The 23510-nt window shown below is 33.4% G+C and overlaps 3 protein-coding genes across 3 annotated transcripts in view; 2 read left to right on the plus strand and 1 right to left on the minus strand.

Annotated features, from left to right (window-relative positions):
* LOC144835824 (anaphase-promoting complex subunit 7-like) overlaps positions 1–23510 on the minus strand; it is a 169073-nt gene that overhangs the window by 127498 nt on the left and 18065 nt on the right. The gene's annotated exons all lie outside the window — the stretch shown is intronic.
* LOC144835859 (complement C1q tumor necrosis factor-related protein 2-like) lies at positions 1722–2546 on the plus strand. The gene has a single exon (XM_078690978.1). The coding sequence runs from the start codon at positions 1722–1724 to the stop codon at positions 2253–2255; it is 534 nt and encodes a 177-aa protein (XP_078547104.1). The 3' UTR covers positions 2256–2546.
* Positions 12085–23333, plus strand: LOC144858686 (uncharacterized). Its single transcript, XM_078714784.1, has 4 exons — positions 12085–12153; positions 18111–18846; positions 19764–19903; positions 21972–23333. Exons 1-4 carry the CDS (start codon positions 12143–12145, stop codon positions 22765–22767), a joined length of 1683 nt encoding a protein of 560 aa, XP_078570910.1. The 5' UTR covers positions 12085–12142; the 3' UTR covers positions 22768–23333.

The following is a 23510-nucleotide window of genomic DNA, read 5'->3' on the forward strand; positions in this document are numbered from 1 at the left end:
CAATCTTAGCAGCCATATTTTATATTTGTCACAATCTTAGCAGCCCTATTTTATATTTGTCACAATCTTAGCAGCCATATTTTATATTTGTCACAATCTTAGCAGCCCTATTTTATATTTGTCACAATCTTAGCAGCCCTATTTTATATTTGTCACAATCTTAGCAGCCCTATTTTATATTTGTCACAATCTTAGCAGCCCTATTTTATATTTGTCACAACCTTAGCAGCCCTATTTCATATTTGTCACAATCTTAGCAGCCCTATTTCATATTTGTCATAATCTTAGCAGCCCTATTTTATATTTGTCACAATCTTAGCAGCCCTATTTTATATTTGTCACAATCTTAGCAGCCATATTTTATATTTGTCACAATCTTAGCAGCCCTATTTTATATTTGTCACAATCTTAGAAGCCTTATTTTATATTTGTCATAATCTTAGCAGCCTTATTTTATATTTGTCACAATCTTAGCAGCTCTATTTTATATTTGTCACAATCTTAGCAGCCTTATTTTATATTTGTCATAATCTTAGCAGCCCTATTTTATATTTGTTATAATCTTAGCAGCCCTGTTTTATATTTGTCATAATCTTAGCAGCCCTATTTTATATTTGTCATAATCTTAGCAGCCTTATGTTATGTTTGTCACAATCTTAGCAGCCCTATTTTATATTTGTCACAATCTTAGCAGCCCTATTTTATATTTTTCACAATTTTAGCCTACGCTCGCGCTAACCGTTTGCCAATTCGCCAATGGTGACTGGAGTCTCCATTTGGCGAAAATAAATATTGCCTTGTTCGCCAAATTCCAAGCCTAGGCCTAGCCTGATCGGCGTAACTTCTTATGGGAGCGAGAATTCGCCACACTTTGGTACTTTCTGACAACACGTCACGGTCACTGACTCGGGTACACTTTTTACCGCCACAGCATTTTATGTGAGACGTCACGATCGCGGCGTTCATTTTTTTAGTTCTGTATGCAGAGCGTGCGATGACGTTGTAATGACACACAGTTAATGTGATTGGTTCGTGGCCGGCCGTCGACGTGATGATAGCGAATAAAAGGTGAAGTCCCTATTCTTCGACGTAGAAAATGAACTTCGAGAAGAAAATGTAAACAAATGTGGACGAATACTTCCGAAACGTATAATCGGTTATTTTATATTTGTCATAATCTTAGCAGCCCTACAGTTTTTCATATTTGTAACAATTTTGCGGCCCTATTTTATATAATAAAATCTTTAGTGGTATTTATTCTAGTTATAAAAATAGTTTATGTGACCTTATTCTTAATAGTTAATTTACAAAGGTGCAAAGTTTCATTGAAATAAAACAATTAGAATTCCGACTTGTGTCTGATTTCCCTTGCATGTGCCACAAATGGCAATTTAATTTCAACATGGTTGTCAAATTCTATCATATTATAAAAACACTTGGTAATAGACATGCCAACAAAATTATAAATTTGATTGCATTTCAGATTTTACATGTTCTTCACAATTGCTACTATACAAATTAGTATCATCTATGCTCAAACTGATACAGCAGCTTGTAATAGCTGTTGTACAGCTGGGGTTCCTGGCATTCCAGGAAATCATGGTAATCCAGGTGTGTCAGGGCCACAAGGAATGAATGGAGTGAAAGGAGAACAAGGAATGAAAGGAGAGCACGGAATGAATGGAGTGAAAGGAGAACAAGGACTGAAAGGAGAACAAGGAATGAAAGGAGATAATGGAAGCAATGGCTTAGATGGGATTCCTGGTAAATTAGGACCAACTGGACCTCAAGGCTTCACTGGACCACAAGGTGCAAATGGTGTAAAGGGAAAAAAGGGTGAACAAGCTAGTCAGCAGAAATCTGCCTTTTCAGTAGTTTTTACTACTAACCCAGGTCGTCATGCCGTTAGCCCAATGAAGTATAACACAATAATTACAAATGTAGGAAATGACTACAATCTGGATACAGGCAAGTTTGTCTGTACAATTCCAGGTGTTTATGTATTCCAAGTCACATCAATGAAAACTAGTGGTAGTGGGAACATTTTAACAAGAATCATGAAAAATGGGAGTTTTCAAGTATCCACACGGATGGACGCTGATGATGGGTATAATTCTGCAAGCACAATGGTGGTACTTGATCTAGTATCAGGTGATCAAGTATGGACTCAGCCATATGGTACAAACTTTAACTATTACACCAGTGACAGTGACAGATATTGCTCATTCTCAGGTTTCTTACTTTATGCAGCATAATGTTACTACTCAAGCTAAAAGTCTTAAATACTTATAAAAAACACAACTTTTAGTGGATACTTCATATTTTAACATGACCTTACGATGACAAATGTAACATTTTCCTTTCTTTTTTTTGTAAATATTTAAAAATGTGCATGATATCTAACAGTATATAAATTTACACTAGTTTAAAATTCAGGATTAAAGGTAAATTAATTTCTAAGCACATTTCAAATTATTTCTGATTTCTGTATACAATGGTTGAACCACCTGTATGACATTTTTCTAAACTTTTAGTTGATACTTAATATTCAAACATGACTTTATGATGACGAATGTAAGATTTTTCTTTCTTTTTTGTAAATATTTAAAAATGTGCATGTTATCCAATACTAATAATATTATTATATACATTTACACTAGTTTAAAATTCAGGGTTACGGGTAAATTAATTTCTTAGCATATTTTATATTATTTCTGATTATGTATAGTATGGTTGAACCACCTGTATGTGACATTTTTCTAACAAAATAAGATCACACATAATTTGTTTTTCTAAAGTCACAATCTCTCTGGACTAAATATCTTTTACTAATCATGTAAATCATACTCTGACAGTTCATGTTTAAAGATGTAGATATTTAGACTCTGTATATGTGGGCTATGGTTAGGGTAAATATGTTCAATCAAAATTATAATTAATATATAATAATGAATTCAATCTAATTTAATCTTTTGATGGAACAAATCCAACAACCACCATTAGTATACTGATCTTAATTCTATATCAAGTTTGATATTAATAAAACAACTACTAAAGGAAAATGAAAAACAACATTTGACAATAATTAATAATTATTAATGTAACAGTAGACAAAATACTGATTAAACTTAAGACATTAAGAAATAATCTATGTATTTTGAGTAAATAAATGTTTATGCTTTGTTAAATAATGACTAGAGTGTAATTTTGTTTACTAATTGTAGCCTACTAATAATTGCTCTACATGTTGGCATTTACTGTGCAGTCATCAACCCAAAAAACCTACTATCATCTAGCCAATTAAATTCCTTTATGAGTTCATCATACATTAAGACATACAAGTGGTATTGCAATGCATTCTATATACAGTAAGATATGTGAGTTGTACTGCATCAAATACCATATACAGTAAGATATGTGATGTTTACAAGATTAGTCAGCATTTAGACATTATTGAGACGCATATAAATACCATGACAAGCAACATTGTTACATTTACTGAAGCAGCACAAAACAGAAAACAGCATCAACTTACTGATCAAGAGAAAATACAAGAACATTTAAACAGTAATCATGTATCTTGGGTAAGTACAGTAAATCTTTATATTTAGTGTTCTTAGCTGTTCTAATGGCACAATCTTAGCAGCCCTATTTTATATTTGTCACAATCTTAGCAGCCCTATTTTATATTTGTCACAATCTTAGCAGCCTTATTTTATATTTGTCACAATCTTAGCAGCCCTATTTTATATTTGTCACAATCTTAGCAGCCATATTTTATATTTGTCACAATCTTAGCAGCCCTATTTTATATTTGTCATAATCTTAGCAGCCCTATTTTATATTTGTCACAATCTTAGCAGCCCTATTTTATATTTATCACAATCTTAGCAGCCCTATTTTATATTTGTCACAATCTTAGCAGCTCTATTTTATATTTGTCATAATCTTAGCAGCCCTATTTTATATTTGTCACAATCTTAGCAGCCCTATTTTATATTTGTCATAATCTTAGCAGCCCAATTTAAAATTGCATTAAACAATGCGTTCAACGCTACTTTGTTGATAAACTGTATAGATCTGTATTTCTATCAAATTATGTATCTTAGCTTGATTTTTGACTGTCGTTGAAAAATAAATAGATCATTAAAAACAAATATTTAGTGATCTTTTGAAATTTTAGTTTGTTTTTATTGAAAATTATTAAGTTTTACAATGACTACTTCAATAAGGCTATTCCAAACCATTGGTGATCAGAGAGTGACTCAGGCAGGTTGAACGCATTTTTTGGTTGGCTAGCAACCACACAGCGCCACCTACAGTCGTGACATCAGCACCGCAGAACTCTATATCCCAGAGATATACTATACTATGTCAACACTTGAACTAAATAAAATAAATAACTCCATGTTTAGTATGGTATAAAAGGTGATGAATTCTATACAGTAATGTATGTCAGCAGGATTGCAACTCCATATACAGTAAGGTATGTAAGTTGTATTGTAATGAATTCTATATAGTAAGGTATGTTAGCAGTAAACTCCATATATGGTAAAGAGGTTTGTGATGTATTGTATACAAATATTTGGGACACATATAAATACAAGCAAAAGCAAATTGTTTGACATTAGCGTATTACAGCAGAAGAAAAGGAACATCCACTTTAACTATCAAGAGAAACCATGAATCTTGGGTTAGTATAATTTATATTTGTCACAATCTTATCTGCCCTTTACACATTAAGGGTTTAGTTGTACTGAGGGTGTAGTTGTACTAAGGGTGTAGTTGTACTAAGGGTGTAGTTGTACTAAGGGTGTAGTTGTACTAAGGGTGTAGTTGTCTTAAGGGTGTAGTTGTCTTAAGGGTGTAGTTATCTAATGGGTGTAGTTGTACTAAGGGTGTAGTTGTACTAAGGGTGTAGTTGTACTAAGGGTGTAGTTGTACTAAGAGTGTAGTTGTACTAAGGGTGTAGTTGTACTAAGGGTGTAGTTGTACTAAGGGTGTAGTTGTACTAAGAGTGTAGTTGTACTAAGGGTGTAGTTGTACTAAGGGTGTAGTTGTCTTAAGGGTGTAGTTGTCTTAAGGGTGTAGTTGTACTAAGGGTGTAGTTGTACTAAGGGTGTAGTTGTACTAAGAGTGTAGTTGTACTAAGGGTGTAGTTGTACTAAGGGTGTAGTTGTACTAAGGGTGTAGTTGTACTAAGGGTGTAGTTGTACTAAGGGTGTAGTTGTACTAAGGGTGTAGTTGTACTAAGGGTGCAGTTGTACTAAGGGTGCAGTTGTACTAAGGGTTTAGTTGTACTAAGGGTGTAGTTGTACTAAGGGTGTAGTTGTCTTAAGTGTGTAGTTGTACTAAGGGTGTAGTTGTACTAAGGGTGTAGTTGTACTAAGGGTGTAGTTGTACTAAGGGTGTAGTTGTCTTAAGGTGTACTGTAAAAAATGTAAAACCTCTAGATGGTCGGAAATGGCACTCTCACGTTAAATAAATGTATTAAAAATTGATATTTTAAATATGAAAACTGAGGTACTAGCCTATTAAAGAGTGACATTTTCCCTATAGACCTATTTTGAGTAAAGCGTCACAACAGGGCGTTTCACGCAAGTCAGCGTTTGCACGTACATGGTGGAAAAGATGCTTTTCCAAGGCCGTCGACAGGACCTGTGGTGGTGAAGAGAACTTTGTTAAATGACGCCCCAGATGGCCGGAAGAAATGGTACTATCGCACATAAAATTCATGACAAATGGCACCTCTAATTTGCAGGAAAAGACACTCTCATAATAATGCAGCATGCTACCAATGAGCAAAACGATCATACTTTTTCCCTCCAATAAACACACATGACTAATTACAGGACGATATAACATTTTGTTGCCGATTTCATTCACTCAGTATTTAGTTTTGATTGCGTTCAAGTTCAATGCGAACGTCCATCTAGGGGAAGCCCTGCAAATTTAATGCTTATTATGGCTCAATATTTATTTACATCAATTTGTTGAAGAAATTAAATATATAAATAGGTATTGATACAGTTGGGTGGGTGGCCTAGAAAAAAAATCGGTTGCTACAATGCACACTACAGTAGGGCCTACACAGTTACCACAGTAGGCCTACGATATTATTATTAACAAATCCTCTATGATGATGATCTGTAGGTAACCACGGCGTTCCATTTTTGACGTATATACACTTTTATTTATGCTTGCTGACTGCCAGCGATCTAAACAATGGGTAGGCCTACGCGGTTGTATGGCGGTGTCCTTTGTACAAATCATTCGAGCCCGAGTATGGGTACGATACACGCGTCAATATCATGTTACATCCAGGGACCAAAATGCGTTTATTTTTCAGGTGAAAATAGGCAATTCATTTCGCAACTCTTAGAAATTAACAGCAACGGCAATGGTGACCTCTAATAAAAAGTAATTTAGCACGGCGCTGAAACAATGTATTTAAATCAAACGTGAAAGTTTTACTCCTTTTTACGCTTCTTTTCCCGATTTATTTTCCCTTATGGTAGGATAATTTTTCCCCCCCAGATTTATAGGGGGGCGTGCGGAGGGTGCGCCCCCCCTGGATCCGCCACTGTGTACTAAAGGTGTAGTTGTCTTAAGGGTGCAGTTGTCTTAAGGGTGTAGTTGTCTAAGGCCAAAGTAAACAGTATTATCACTTTAAGTATGGCGCAAAACTAAACTACTGTACTACTGATTTATTGAAATTAGTTTTTTTAGCTTTACAGTATGTCATGCACCAGTTTATATCTGTACATTATTTACAGATTTAAACCAAAAAAAAATATAACTTTTCAGTGAAAATACCAGGTCTTCCACAATTTGTATTAAAGAAAATGAATTCAGCAACGAGTCGACGTCAGGCTTGGCATATAGCTAGCGTACGATATGCGTACGTTACCACTCTTTACCAGCCAGAACTAAGCCTAGCTAAGCTAGGCCTAAACCGTCTGCGACAGAACATTCAACGCGAGCTACTTATCTAGTGAATAATTTTATCTTTTTATTATAATTAACCTTAGAACGTACATTTAAGACAAGAAATGACCTGGTTGTCAACAATTACAGGTATAGTGTCTTTAAATTAGACCTTAACAAACAAATTAATGTTTGATTCTTTCAGATTTAACATGTTTTTCACAATTGTTACTGTACAAATTAGTATCATCTTTGTCATGAAAGCAGCAGGTCAAAGTACTACTGAAGCTTGTAATAGCTGTTGTACATCTGGGATTCCTGGCATTCCAGGACAGCATGGTAATCCAGGTGCAACAGGGCCACAAGGACAACAAGGACCTCAAGGCCTCATTGGACTACCAGGTGCAAATGGTGTAAAGGGTGAACAAGCTATTCAGCAGAAATCTGCCTTTTCAGTAGTTTTTACATCAAACCCAGGTCGTCATGCCGTTAGCCCAATGAAGTATGACACAATAATTACAAATGTTGGAAATGACTACAATCTGAATACAGGCAAGTTTGTCTGTACAATTCCAGGTGTTTATGTATTCCATGTGTCATCAATGAAATCAAGTGGTGGTGCTAGAGTTGGAACACAGATTATAAAAAATGGGAATTTTCAAATATCTGCACATATAAGTGGTACTGGGTTTAATTCTGCAAGCACAATGGTGGTACTTGATCTGGTATCAGGTGATCAAGTATGGACTCAGCCATATGATGCAAGCCATAACTATTACTACGATGACATCAACAGATATTGCTCATTCTCTGGTTTCTTACTTTATGCAGCATAATGTTACTACTCAGGCTAAAAGTCTTAAATACTTATAAAAAAAACACAACTTTTAGTTGATACTTAATATTTTAACATGACCTTACGATGAGAAATGTAACATTTTTCCTTCTTTTAAAAATTAATTTTTTAGAATATTTTATATTTTTCTGATTTCTGTTTATTCAGGGTTACAGGTAAATTAATTTCTTAGTATATTTTATATTATTTCTGATTTATCCATAGTATGGTTAAACCACCTGTATGTGACATTTTTCTAATAAAATAAGATCACTCATAAAAGTCACAATCTCCCTTGATTAAATATCTTTTACTAATCGTGTAAACCATACTCTGACAGTTTATATTTAAAGATGTAGATATTTAGACTCAGTACATGTGGGCTATGGATAGGTAAATATAATATTATGAAACAAAATTATAATAAATATATAATTAATTAAATGTAATTTAATCTTTTGAGGGAACAAATCCAACAACCACCATTAGTATACTGATCTTAATTCTACATCAAGTTTGATATTAATAAAACAACTACTAAAGGAAAACTAGAAAAGACTTGAAAAATATAATTCAAGAGAAAAAAATATGTTTTTAACGCTACGTGCGCACCGCGTGCGTAAAAAATTGCGCGCCCATGGGAATTTTTGACATGCTCAAAATGACAAGAAACGCATAAAAAGTTGATTAGAAATAAATTTTGCGCATTTTGAAATTTTAAATGCGTGTGCGCGCGTAACTTCTTGTGAAACATGCCATTTTTAATCCGTAGAAAGTTTGCCCCTGATATGACTTAAATTTTGTCAAAGTGTCAATACTAAATGACTTTTGGTTTTTAATCTATAATCAATCATTGAAATTCATAAAATTGCGCGTAAGTCACGTTGCGCAACTATGACGTCATTCAAAAATAGGAGGTGCACAACTTCACGTAAATGCCCATATGTTGTCAAAGTTATGAAATGTTATGTTTACACATTTTAGAGAAACGCGACTCACAAAAAGGAAGGAAGGATCCAAGAACTAGACAAGAAACTCGTCACTTTGACGAGTTAGTTATCCGCACCACGACAAACGCCATGTGCACGTCATACGTTGGAATATTGCACACAGATAAAGATTATGGCATTATGACAAGAACTGAAGAATATGATATGCTGTTAGTGCTGAATTCTGTCAATTTTGTGTCATATAGTATATACATGCAAACAGTATAATCTGTATACATTATTACATACAGTGTAGAATAGGTGAAATTACGGGACCCGCCATTTATTCCAATTTTTAACATGGCGACGGTATCAAAATGAAACACTTAGATAGCAATTTCAGAAGAAAATTATCTCAGGAACAACATATTAACGTGTAGAAGAAATTTGAATACGTAAAATATAGATGCGCACCCTCTTAAATGTGATGAACTATTACGCAAAATATGAAAATACGACTTTTTTTATTCAACTGGCCATATGATGACGTCACAACATCCGATTGGCAAAATGTTTACATGAATTCGTATCTAAAATCCAATAGCTTCCAGAAAACGTTTTAATCGTGATTATCACATTTTATTCTTACGAGCTATTACAGATTAAAATTTACTGTAAAGATGAAATTAATGACCCACGTAATTAAAATGTTTAGGCATGATGACGTCATAAAAATTAAAATATTTTTATCTCATGCTAAAGAAAGTTGATTGACCTACACAATATATAAATGTAGGAGAAAAAGGAATACAGATAAGCGTGATGCGCTCCATTGAATGTGATGAGCAATAACGAAAGAGACAAAAATCCTATATTTTACATTCGTGTGGCCATACGATGACGTCACAATGTTTTTTTAGCCTTATCGATGCATGATCCGATATCTACAACTCATCAACTTCTAGATTTTGTAATAAAAATAAACGGTTCACGGTTTACTTTAGAAACTATGACTGTTTAAAAAAAGACATAATTTTGACGATTTTTTAAGCTTTTTCATAAAAAACGCGCACAAATTGTCTAATTCAACGTGTTCGTATGGCGTTATTTAAACTGGAAAAGGTCTAAATTGTTTTCAAAATTACCAGTAAAGGCTTGAAAAATATAATTCAAAAGAAAAAAATATGTTTTTAACGCTACGTGCGCACCGCGTGCGTAAAAAATTGCGCGCCCGTGGAAATTTTTGACATGCTCAAAATGACAAGAAACGCATAAAAAGTTGATTAGAAATTAATTTTGCGCATTTTGAAATTTTAAATGCGCGCGCGCGCGTAACTTCTTGTGAAACATGCCATTTTTAATCCGTAGAAAGTTTGCCCCTGATATGACTTAAATTTTGTCAAAGTGTGGTGGTTTTTAATCTATGATCAATCATTGAAATTCATATAATTGCGCGTAAGTCACGTTGCGCAACTATGACGTCATTCAAAAATAGGAGGTGCACAACTTCACGTAAATGCCCATATGTTGTCAAAGTTATGAAATGTTATGTTTACACATTTTAGAGAAACGCGACTCACAAAAAGGAAGGAAGGAAAGAAGAATAATACAGAAAAAAACTATTGATCCCATACAATAACAAGGAGTTATCCGCTCTACCAAGCGGATAACTAATAATACAGAAAAAAAATATTGATCCCATACAATAACAAGGAGTTATCCGCTCTACCAAGCGGATAACTAATAAAAATAAAAACAATTGACTTTAATTAATAATTATTAATGTAACAGTAGACAAAATACTGATTAAACTTAAGACATTAAGAAATAATCTATGTATTTTGAGTAAATAAATGTTTATGCTTTGTTAAATAATTACTAGAGTGTAATTTTGTTTACTAATTGTAGCCTACTATTTCTCTACATGTTGGTATTTACTGTAAAGTCATCAACCCATACAACCTACTGTCATCTAGCCAATTAATTCCTTTATGAGTTACATTAAGACATACAAGTGGTATTGCAATGCATTCTATATACAGCAAGATATGCGAGTTGTATTGCAATAACGCATTTTGTGTTTTGGCAATTTCTTTTGGAACGTTCCCCTTTTAGGAGAAGTGTTTGAAAATTCCTCTGATTAAGGAAATGTTAAATAAACTGAAAATATACAATATTAAGCTGCAGCAACTATGGGTAAATAGATTTTATAATATTTATCACTTTTTGGTACTACAGTATGCTGTTTTCGGCCCACTTTACGGAAAGGTACATGGGCTGGATTGTAATGAATTCTAAGATATGAAATAAGGTATGCGGGATATAGCCAACAATTGTTGTTGCTGCCAATAGCTACTATAGATCCTAATAGCTGCTATCTTGCTATAGCTCCTAATAGCTGCTATCTTGCTATAGCTCCTAATAGCTGCTGATCTTGCTATAGCTTCTAATAGCTGCTATCTTGCTATAGCCCCTAATAGCTGTTATCTTTCTATTGCTCCTAATAGCTCCTTACCTTGCTATAGCTCCTAATAGCTGCTACCCTGCTATAGCTCCTAATAGCTGCTATCTTTCTATAGCTCCTAATAGCTGCTATCTTGCTATAGCTCCTAATATCTTCTATCTTCTATAGCTCCTAATAGCTGCTATCTTGCTATAGCTCCTATTAACTGCTATCTTGCTATAGCTCCTAATAGCTACTATCTTCTATAGCTCCTAATAGCTGCTATCTTGCTATGCCTACATATGGCAAAGATATACTATCAAATGAGTAGTTGTAGTAGTAGCTGCAAACACCTGCTATATATACATGTATATTACAGTGTTCTCCCCAGGATTCACATCAAGCGTCACGCTTCCGCCCCCCTTGGCTGGGGAGAACACTGTATTACACTGCTTTCAGAAATACTGAAAGCAGTGCCCAAAACCATGGTTAAAGCACAGAATAGAAAAATAAGTGTTTTACATAAGGAAAAAGAAAACAAAATTCCCCCTTTCGATTACAATGAACTCCACATAAGGTAAGTATTGTTAGCAGGATTGCAATAAAAACTATATTTAGTATGGTATAAAAGTTGTATTGTAATGAATTCTATACAGTAAGGTACTGTGTGTTAGCAGGATTGCAATAACTCCATATACAGTAAGGTATGCAAGTTGTATTGTAATGAATTCTATATACAGCAAGCTACTGTATGTTAGCTGAATTGCAATAACTCTATATACAGTAAGGTATGTAAGTTGTATTGTAATGAATTCTATATACAGCAAGGTATGTAGGCTGAATTGCAATAAACTCCATATATGGTAAAGAGATTTGTGATGTATTGTATACAAATATTTGAGACACATATAAATACAAGGAAAAGCAAATTGTTTGACATTAGCGTATTACAGCAGAAGAAAAGGAACATCCACTTAACTATCAAGAGAAACCAGTCAACAAGTAACCATGAATCTTGGGTAAGTATAAATTATATTTGTCACAATCTTACCTGCCCTTTACACATTAAGAGTGTAGTTGTACTAAGGGTGTAGTTGTACTAAGGGTGTAGTTGTACTAAGGATGTAGTTGTACTAAGGATGTAGTTGTCTTAAGGGTGTCATCATACGCTAGCTATAGGCCTAGCCTGACGTTGTCTAGTTGCTGCATTAATTGTCTTTCTGTTTTTGCCAGAATCCGTAATAAAAATTGGGGGAAACCCGGTATTTCCGCTGAAAAAGTTATGATTCTTCCATTTATTTTGGCCTTCACGATCGATCGAAAGTAGCTGAATCACAGAAAAACTAAAATATCAATCCGTGCGCAATATATTTTTCATATTTTTAACCATTCAAAGACAAAAAAAGTTACCACAATAGGACCATATAGTATTTTTAAATTAAATGTAGTTTGTGACCTAAAACTAGATCTAGTTTTAGGTCAGGCAGCGTACAGATAAGACGTGTCTCGATTACTCTCTCTCGTGAACTGGTTTTTCGCCAGTGTTTTTCAACTTAAATCGACACCGATCCAGAATAATTGAACAACATATGGAACAGTAAGATCTGGATCTACGCTCAGCCTGTATTTTAACTATTTTATCTGAAATTTTTAATCGTTTTTATCCAGTTTTAATCCTCGTAAGACCATACTACGACGAGGGCGAGTCGGACCCAGGCAACGATCAAAGGAGAGGTGCCCGGTCTGGGCGGTGATTTCATCCTAAGCCTAGCTCGACTTTTTGCTGTTTTTAAGCCCAAGTGCAATATTGATCACCTCGATCTAAGTATCAACGACATCATAAATACTTTTTAAAGAAGTTTTATATGGATATGTACAGTTTTTTGATGTATTTTGGTGTTTTTTTATTCCGTTTTTATCCTGTTTACATTTGATTTGCTTCGTTGCGCTTGGCGGGAAGTTTTAATCAGCTGACCAACACTTGTTTACCTGTTTGATTGACTTTGCTAAGCTCCTGGACGACATTCAACCACTGATAAGGTAATTAAATCACTCTTAATAATGGCAGCGATTACTACAAATGTTCTTATTATTTTATGCCTTCTAGTGAGAATTAACTTTACCTGCCGCCCAACGTTAAACTCAGACATTTTTTCTACGTTAAACTCCAGCATATATGATAGCTGGGCAATTCAACCGAAGATACATACGGATAACCTGAATATAATGTCTCCCTTATGGACATTGTACGGATCTTCTAAACCGTATCCAGTTTGCCGCTTAAACTTAAAAAACCCAAGTTTCCTGATGGTACTTATTATTATCGCTGGAGACGTTTCTCCGAACCCAGGACCAATCAGAAACCCATGTTCAATTTGTAAAAAACCGATTGCGAAAACGCACAGGGCAATGAAATGCACTGAATGTAAATGTAACTACCATATCAAGTGCGGAAGAATAAATAAAATTGTATATGATAAGCAACGGAACTCGAAAGATAATTGGTTATGTCAAGAATGCCTCTTCAATCAGCTTCCGAATGATGAATGCATCAGTGACATTAATATTCATGACGAATTTATTGCCGACACAAATAATGTGAATGAAACCCAACAAGATGGACATACATGTACAGAAGACATTTACGAGCATTTAAGCGAGGAATTCAACGTGTTTAACAAAGGCCTACATTTTATTCACCTTAATGCGCGGTCATTAGTTAATAAAATGTCTGAACTAAGGCACATCGCATCGAAGACCAAAGCTACTGTTATATCCATCAGCGAGTCGTGGCTGGACGAATCCATCACCGATAACGAGATCAAAATTGATGGATATACAGCGCTCAGGAAGGACAGAAACCGGTCTGGTGGTGGAGTTTGTATCTACGTAAAAAATGAACGCGCCTTCACACGTAGAAATGATCTGGATATCGACGATTTTGAAGCAATATGGATAAATATATATCTGCCTCGTTCAAAGGAAATTGTGATTGGTACATGCTACCGCCCACCAAAACAGAATGTAACTTTATTTCAGAACAACTTTGAAGAAACTGTATCAAAAATCAAAGAGAGTAGTGAAATTTATATTCTTGGTGACTTTAACATATGTACTTTAAATATTAATCCAGTATCGCAAAGATATAATGATTGCCTTATAAGAAATGGTTTTAGTAATGTTATTAAGGATATAACTAGAATAGGAAAAGAAAAAAGCTCATGTTTGGACCACATTGTTACTAATGTACAAAATAATGTGAAGCAATCTGGAGTAATTAACATTGGCCTTAGTGACCATTTTCTTATTTATTGCACTAGAAAAATACCTAAGTCTCATGTTCATAAAAATGAACACAACTCCGCAAAATTACGATCTTTAAAAAACTATAATGTAAATAACTATCTTGAAACACTTAACGATATCGATTGGTCTGTTGTCACTAATAATGTCGATGTAAATATCGCGTGGTTAACTCTTAAAGATATCATCATTAAGGTGATCGACTCAATAGCGCCAATAAAAAAAGTTAGACTTAAACAAAACATAGCACCCTGGTTTACCTCCGAAATTGCCGATGAAATCAAAGTAAGAGACACACTTTTAAAACAATTCAAGAAAGATAAATCTAATCTAGATATATACAAATATTATTGTGCCTCTAGGAACAAAGCTCAGCGGCTGATCAAAAAAGCTAAATCTAATTATTTTCTCAATAAGATTGATGAAAATAAAGACAACCCTAAAAAATTATGGAAAACCCTCAAACAGCTCGGATACGAGAAGAAATGTAAAACAAACACTAAAATCGTTCTCGATGACAATGGTAAACAAACTTTCTGTCCAAAAGGCGTTGCCTCTCGTTTTAATGAGTTTTTCACGAATGTTGCGTCAACACTCGTCAAAAAACTCCCAAAATGCATAGGTCTTTTCACCATGTCCACTAACGATCTTCTTAAATACTACGTTAAATTAAAAGGAAAAATGTTTAAGCTAGAGCCTGTTACCATAGAATTTGTTAAAACTCAACTCGAAAGCCTAAATGTAAACAAAAGCGTCGGTCTAGATAATATTCCCTCAAGATTCTTACGTGACGGTGCGATAATCTTGGCTGAACCGATAGCTCATATCATTAACCTTTCGTTTAAAACTAATTGTTTTCCTCATGATCTTAAAATTGCTAAAGTTACCCCTCTATTTAAGAAAAATACTAGAACAAATGTTGAGAATTATCGGCCGATTAGTATTCTGCCTACGGTATCTAAGATTCTTGAAAAATCTGTAGCTATACAAGTTGAAAGGTATCTTTCCAAAAATAATATACTTTATGCCTATCAATCCGGTTTTCGGCAGGCCCATTCAACTGAAAGCAACCTCATAAATCTCATCGACGGTTTAAAAAACAATAAGTCCAAAGGCCTTCTTACTGGAATGGTTCTAATTGACTTACAAAAAGCTTTCGATACCGTCGATCATGTGATTTTAATTAACAAGCTAAAATGCATGGGTTTTAAGTGTACTGACTGGTTTCAATCTTATCTCGCTAACCGCACACAAGTTGTCAGTGTGAATGGTACCTGCTCTGAACCTCTTATAGTTACTCATGGTGTACCGCAAGGTAGCATCTTGGGCCCTATTCTTTTTCTATGTTATTTAAATGATATTGCTTCTTGTATTGATTCTGATGTTCAATTATTGCTTTATGCTGATGATTCTACGATTCTGTATTCTCATCACGATGCCACCAAAATCGCTCATAAATTAAGTACTGTCCTAGCTAAGTGCCAGGACTGGTTAACTGAAAACAAATTATCTTTACATGTTGGCAAAACCGAAAGTATTATCTTTGGTAGCAGAGCGAAGCTTAACAAAGTAAAAGAGTTTTCTGTAGAATTAATGGGCCGTAGAATCAAAAGTACTAAGCAAGTTAAATATTTAGGTATTGATTTAGACCAATATGTATCATGTGATATCATTGCAACTAGTGTTATCAGTAAAGTTAAGTCAAGGTTGAAGTTTTTACATAGGCAAAGTTCGTGCTTGAATAAAAAATGTCGTAAACTATTAAGCACTGCTTTAATACAATGTACATTTGACTATTCTGCCTCGGCATGGTACGGCGGTGTCAATAAGAATCTTAAACATAAATTACAAACTGCCCAAAACAAGATGGCACGTTTCATTTTAAATGTTGGTCCGAGGTCTCACATAGGTGCCAAAGAGCTTTCCGATCTTGGGTTTCTTAATGTCAGCCTCAGAAATAAGTTTTTAAGATTAAATTATGTTCACAAAATTCGTTATAACTTGAATACGCCTTCTTTCCTTAAGGATAACTTTTTGTTAATTTCTGATCATCACAACCATTTCACCAGGGGTACAACATTTAATTTTGTCACTCCTAAGGCTACTGGCGTTAATGATACGACTTTTTATTTCTTAGGTATCCGTGACTGGAACAGGCTCCCCAATTCACTCAAATCAATACAAAATAATGCAACCTTCAAAATAAAACTTAAAGAATATTTTAATAATGAACAGCTTGGTATTTCAGTTTAATTAAGCTATTTTTAATATTGTTTTTTTGATGTTTTCTTGTCTTGTATGTATTTTCTTGTTTTTTCATTTTTACTGAGTCATACTTAACGATAATTGTACTAGGCCCAACCACTCACTTTTCAGTCATTACGGATTGGACCCCATTGGAAATAAGTTTACTTTTTTGTCGACTTAATGGGTTATCCAGGTATTCTTTTTATACATTGTATATTTTAACTTTTATGTATGAATATCAAATAAAATCAATCAATCTAAGGGTGTAGTTATCTTATGGGTGTAGTTATCTTATGGGTGTAGTTATCTTATGGGTGTAGTTATCTTATGGGTGTAGTTATCTTATGGGTGTAGTTATCTTATGGGTGTAGTTGTACTAAGGGTGTAGTTGTACTAAGGGTGTAGTTGTACTAAAGGTGTAGTTGTACTAAGGGTGTAGTTGTCCTAAGGGTGTAGTTGTCTTAAGGGTGTAGTTGTACTAAGGGTGTAGTTGTACTAAGGGTGTAGTTGTACTAAGGGTGTAGTTGTCCTAAGGGTGTAGTTGTACTAAGGGTGTAGTTGTACTAAAGGTGTAGTTGTACTAAGGGTGTAGTTGTACTAAAGGTGTAGTTGTACTAAGGGTGTAGTTGTACTAAGGGTGTAGTTGTACTAAGGGTGTAGTTGTACTAAGGGTGTAGTTGTACTAATGGTGTAGTTGTCCTAAGGGTGTAGTTGTACTAAGGGTGTAGTTGTACTAAGGGTGTAGTTGTCCTAAGGGTGTAGTTGTCTTAAGGGTGTAGTATTAAAGTCCAATTCCCTACAATTTTTGACGTTTTGTGAAAAATAATGCAAAAATATTACTTTAAAAACATTAAACCAGGTTATTCCTTGTCTTAGATGTACATTTTATGGTAATTTATGATAAAATGAAACAATGCACTATCTAAGTAGCCCGCGGTGAATGTCCTCTCGTGGACGGTCGTTAGGCCTAGCCTAGCTATGCTTAGTTTTGTAGGCCTAGCTGGTAAACAACAGTAACGTACGAACATCATACGCTAGCTATAGGCCTAGCCTGACATTGTCTAATTGCTGCATTAATTATTTTTCTGTTTTTTAACGGATTTTTCTAAAAATGGAAAGACAATTAATTTAGCAACAAGATGGCGTCAGGCTAGGCCTACAGCTAGAGTACGAAGTTCACACATTGCCACGCTTTACCAGCCAGGCCTGCAAAATTACACCAGGCTAGGCCTATTCTCTTTTTATTATCATAAACCTTAGAATGTACATTTAAGACAAGAAATGAAGTTGAAGTTATATATGTGCATTATTTTTACAAAACTTCAACAATTGCAAGTATAGTGTCTTTAAATTAGATAAAAAAAAACGTAGGTAAAGTGGCTTTAAATTTACCGTAGCAAACAAATTATATGTTTGATTCTTTCAGATTTAACATGTTCTTCACAATTGTTACTATACAAATTAGTATCATCTTTGTCATGAAAGCAGCAGGTCAAACTACTACTGAAGCTTGTAACAGCTGTTGTACATCTGGGATTCCTGGAATTCCAGGACAGCATGGTAATCCAGGTGCATCAGGGCCACAAGGGATGAATGGAGTGAAAGGAGAACAAGGAATGAATGGAGTGAAAGGTGACCAAGGAATGAAAGGAGAACAAGGATTGATAGGAGAACATGGGTTAAAAGGAGAACAAGGAACTCAAGGCCTCATTGGACTACCAGGTGTAAATGGCGTAAAGGGAGAAAAGGGTGAACAAGCTAGTCAGCAGAAATCTGCCTTTTCAGTAGTTTTTACATTAAACCCAGGTCGTCATGCCGCTAGCCCAATGATGTATGACACAATAATCACAAATGTAGGAAATGACTACAATCTGGATACAGGCAAGTTTGTCTGTACAATTCCAGGTGTTTATGTATTCCAGGTCACATCATTGAAATCAAGTGGTGGTGGTGAAGTTTTAACAAATATCATGAAAAATGGGAGTTTTCAAGTATCCACATTGGTGAGTGATACTGGGTATCATTCTGCAAGCACAATGGTGGTACTTGATCTAGTATCAGGTGATCAAGTATGGACTCAGCCATATGATGCAATTAGCTATAACTATTACTTCAGTAACAGTGACAGATATTGCTCATTCTCAGGTTTTTTACTTTATGCTGCATAATGCTACTACTCAAGCTAAAAGTCTCAAATTCTTATAAAAAACAACTTTTAGTGGATACTTAATATTTTAACATGTCCTTACAATGACAAATGTAACATTTGTCATTCTTTTTTTTGTAAATATTTTAAAATGTGCATGGTATCTAACAGTATATAAATTTACACTAGTTTAAAATTCAGGATTAAAGGTAAATTAATTTCTAAGCACATTTCAAATTATTTCTGATTTCTGTATACAATGGTTGAACCACTTGTATGCGAAATTTTTCTAAACTTTTAGTTGATACTAAATATTCAAAAATGACTTTTTGATGAACTTTCTTTCATTTTTGTAAATATTTAAAAATGTGCATGTTATCCAATACTAATAGTAATAATATATAAATTTACACTTGTTTAAAATTCAGGGTTACAGGTAAATTAATTTCTTAGTATATTTCATAGTATTTCTGATTTATTTATAGTATGTGACATTTTTCTAACAAAATAAAATCACCCATAATTGTCACAATCTCTCTGGACTAATTACCTTTTACTAATCATGTAAATCATACTGACAGTTTATGTTTAAATACATAGATATTTAGACTCAGTACAAGTGGGCTATGGATAGGGTAAATATATTATAGATCAAAATTATAATTAATATATAAATAATTAAATCTAATTCAATCTTTTCAACCACCATTAGTATACTGATCTTAATTCTACATCAAGTTTAATATTAATTCAATAACTACAAAAGGAAAATAAAAAACAACATTTTATTTTAATTAATAATTAATAATGTAACAGTAGACAAAATACTGATTAAACTTAAGACATTAAGAAATAATCTATGTATTTTGAGTAAATAAATGTTTATGCTTTGTTAAATGATTACTAGAGTGTAATTTTATTTACTAATTGTAGCCTACTATTGCTCTACATGTTGGTATTTACTGTGCAGTCATCAACCCATACAACCTACTGTCATCTAGCCAATTAAATTCCTTTATGAGTTCATCATACATTAAGACATACAAGTGGTATTGCAATGCATTCTATATACAGTAAGATATGCGAGTTGTATTGCATCAAATACCATATACAGTAAGATATGTGATGTTTACAAGATTAGTCTGCATTTAGACATTATTGAGACGCATATAAATACCATGACAAGCAACATTGTTACATTTACTGAAGCAGCACAAAACAGAAAACAGCATCAACTTACTGATCAAGAGAAAATACAAGAACATTTAAACAGTAATCATGTATCTTGGGTAAGTACAGTAAATCTTTATATTTAGTGTTCTTAGCTGTTTTAATGTCATAATCTTAGCAGCCCTATTTTATATTTGTCATAATCTTAGCAGCCCTATTTTATATTTGTCACAATCTTAGCAGCCCTATTTTATATTTGTCATAATCTTAGCAGCTCTATTTTATATTTGTAACAATCTTAGCAGCCTTATTTTATTTGTCACAATCTTAGCAGCCCTATTTTATATTTGTCATAATCTTAGCAGCCATATTTTATATTTGTCACTATCTTAGCAGCCCTATTTTATATTTGTCACAATCTTAGCAGCCCTATTTTTTATTTGTCATAATCTTAGCAGCCCTATTTTATATTTGTCATAACCTTAGCAGCCCTATTTTATATTTGTCACAATCTTAGCAGCCCTATTTTTTATTTGTCATAATCTTAGCAGCCCTATTTTATATTTGTCACAATCTTAGCAGCCCTATTTTGTATTTGTCCTAATCTTAGCAGCCCTATTTTATATTTGTCATAATCTTAGCAGCCCTATTTTATATTTGTCATAATCTTAGCAGCCATATTTTGTATTTGTCCTAATCTTAGCAGCCCTATTTTATATTTGTCATAATCTTAGCAGCCCTATTTTATATTTGTCATAATCTTAGCAGCCATATTTTGTATTTGTCCTAATCTTAGCAGCCCTATTTTATATTTGTCACAATCTTAGCAGCCCTATTTTATATTTGTCCTAATCTTAGCAGCCCTATTTTATATTTGTCATAATCTTAGCAGCCCTATTTTATATTTGTCATAATCTTAGCAGCCCTATTTTGTATTTGTCCTAATCTTAGCAGCCCTATTTTATATTTGTCATAATCTTAGCAGCCATATTTTATATAAAACCTTTACCAAAATGAGTTATGTGACCTTCCGGAAAAACTCAGAAACAGTTTTTCGTTTAATTTACATTTTCTAAAGTTCTTAGGTAAAGTAAATGTACCACAAATGTGTTTCTGAATTTATATTACTAAAGGATAATTTGAAATGTAAGGCAGGACAACAAAAAACATAGGGAATACTAATTAATATTGGTATGCGAGATTTATAAAAAATACTTCACCACTCCTGCCTTTAAAAGGTTTTAGGTTTTTAAGTCTGTAAGTTTTTATCAGCTTAGAAATACCAAAAGATTGGAAGTACCATTTACGAGGCTAAAAAAGACTCAATTTTTGGTTACAGTATGTGGTCATAAGTTATGGAATGAACTGTCTATAGAAAGGACTTTCTGTAAAAACATTAACATATTTTAAAAATCTATTAAAAAAATTTCCAAATACAAATATTGTTACATTTTTTATTTATTAAATGAAATATCTAAAACATTCATGAATTTCTTTAGAATTATAATTTAACTACATGCAGTTGTTTTTTTGTTGTTTTTGTTTTTGTTTAAGGGTTGGTATTTGACAAGTTCTTTTACTTCTTTTTCTGATCCCAGAAACAGTTCTTATTTAATGTTACCATTTAAGTTATTGTAATTAATGTATATTGCTTTTATTTCTTGAACTGTTTCTAAATAAATGTTGTTGTTGAATTGTTGTTGAATTGAATTGAATTGTGTTAGACTTATAGACTTCAAAACTAATATAATTTATCAAATTTGACAACTATGTTAAAATTCAATTGCCATTTGTCCATCTATAGTATGATTGACAAAATGTGGCACATGATAGTAGTGAAGTCTATAGTAATATGTATGATTGACAAATGACAATTTAATTTTAACATGGTTCTCAAATTCTATCATTTATATTATAAAAACACTTGGTAATAGACATGCCAACAAAATTATAAATTTGATTCAATTTCAGATTTTACATGTTCTTCACAATTGCTACTATACAAATTAGTATCATCTATGCTCAAACTGATACAGCAGCTTGTAATAGCTGTTGTACAGCTGGGGTTCCTGGCATTCCAGGAAATCATGGTAATCCAGGTGTGTCAGGGCCACAAGGAATGAATGGAGTGAAAGGAGAACAAGGAATGAAAGGAGAGCACGGAATGAATGGAGAACAAGGAATAAATGGAGAACAAGGACTGAAAGGAGAAAAGGGAATGAAAGGAGAACAAGGAATGAAAGGAGATAAAGGAAGCAATGGCTTAGATGGGATTCCTGGTAAATTAGGACCAACTGGACCTCAAGGCCTCATTGGACTACCAGGTACAAATGGTGTAAAAGGAGAAAAGGGTGAACAAGCTAGTCAGCAGAAATCTGCCTTTTCAGTAGTTTTTACATCAAACCCAGGTCGTCATGCCGCTAGCCCAATGAAGTATAACACAATAATTACAAATGTTGGAAATGACTACAATCTGGATACAGGCAAGTTTGTCTGTGCAATTCCAGGTGTTTATGTTTTCCAAGTCTCAACAACGAAATCAAGTGGTGGTGGTGAAGTTTTGACAAGAATTATGAAAAATGGGAGTTTTCAAGTATCTACATGGGCAAGTGCTATTGGGTATGATTCTGTAAGTACAATGGTGGTACTTGATCTAGTATCAGGTGATCAAGTTTGGACTCAGCCAGGTAGTACAAGCGTAAACTATTACTACAGTAACAGCAACAGATATTGCTCATTCTCAGGTTTCTTACTTTATGCAGAATAATGTTACTACTCAAGCTAAAAGTCTTAAATACTTATAAAAAACACAACTTTTAGTTGATACTTAATATTTTAACATGACCTTACGATATAGAATGTAACATTTGTCTATCTTTTTTTGTAAATATTTAAAAATGTGCATGTTATCCAAAACTAATAGTGATTTTATATAAATTTACACTAGTTTAAAATTCAGGGTTACAGGTAAATTAATTTCTAAGGATATTTTATATTATTTCTGATTTCTGTATAGTAAGGTTGAACCACCTGTATGTGACAGTTTTCTAACAAAATAAGATCACCCATAATTGTTTTTCAAAAGTCACAATCTCTCTGGACTAATTACCTTTTACTAATCATGTAAATCATACTCTGACAGTTTATGTTTAAAGACGTAGATATTTAGTACATGTGGACTGAAGTTAGGTAAATAAATTGTAAATCAAAATATATAATTAATTAAATCTAATTTAATTTTTTGAGGAAAGAAATCCAACAATCACCACTAGTATACTGATCTTAATTCTACTTCAAGTTTGATGTTAATAAAACAATTACTAAAGGAAAATAAAAAACAACATTTAACTTTAATTAATAATTATTAATGTAACAGTAATGTAAAATACTGATTAAACTTAAGAAATTAAGAAATAATGTATGTATTTTGAGTAAATAAATGTTTATGCTTTGTTAAATAATGACTAGAGTGTAATTTTGTTTACTAATTGTAGCCTACTATTACTCTAC

The sequence above is a fragment of the Antedon bifida genome, chromosome 2 (genome assembly GCF_963402885.1).
Source record: "Antedon bifida chromosome 2, ecAntBifi1.1, whole genome shotgun sequence".
Classification (NCBI taxonomy): Eukaryota; Metazoa; Echinodermata; class Crinoidea; order Comatulida; family Antedonidae; genus Antedon; species Antedon bifida.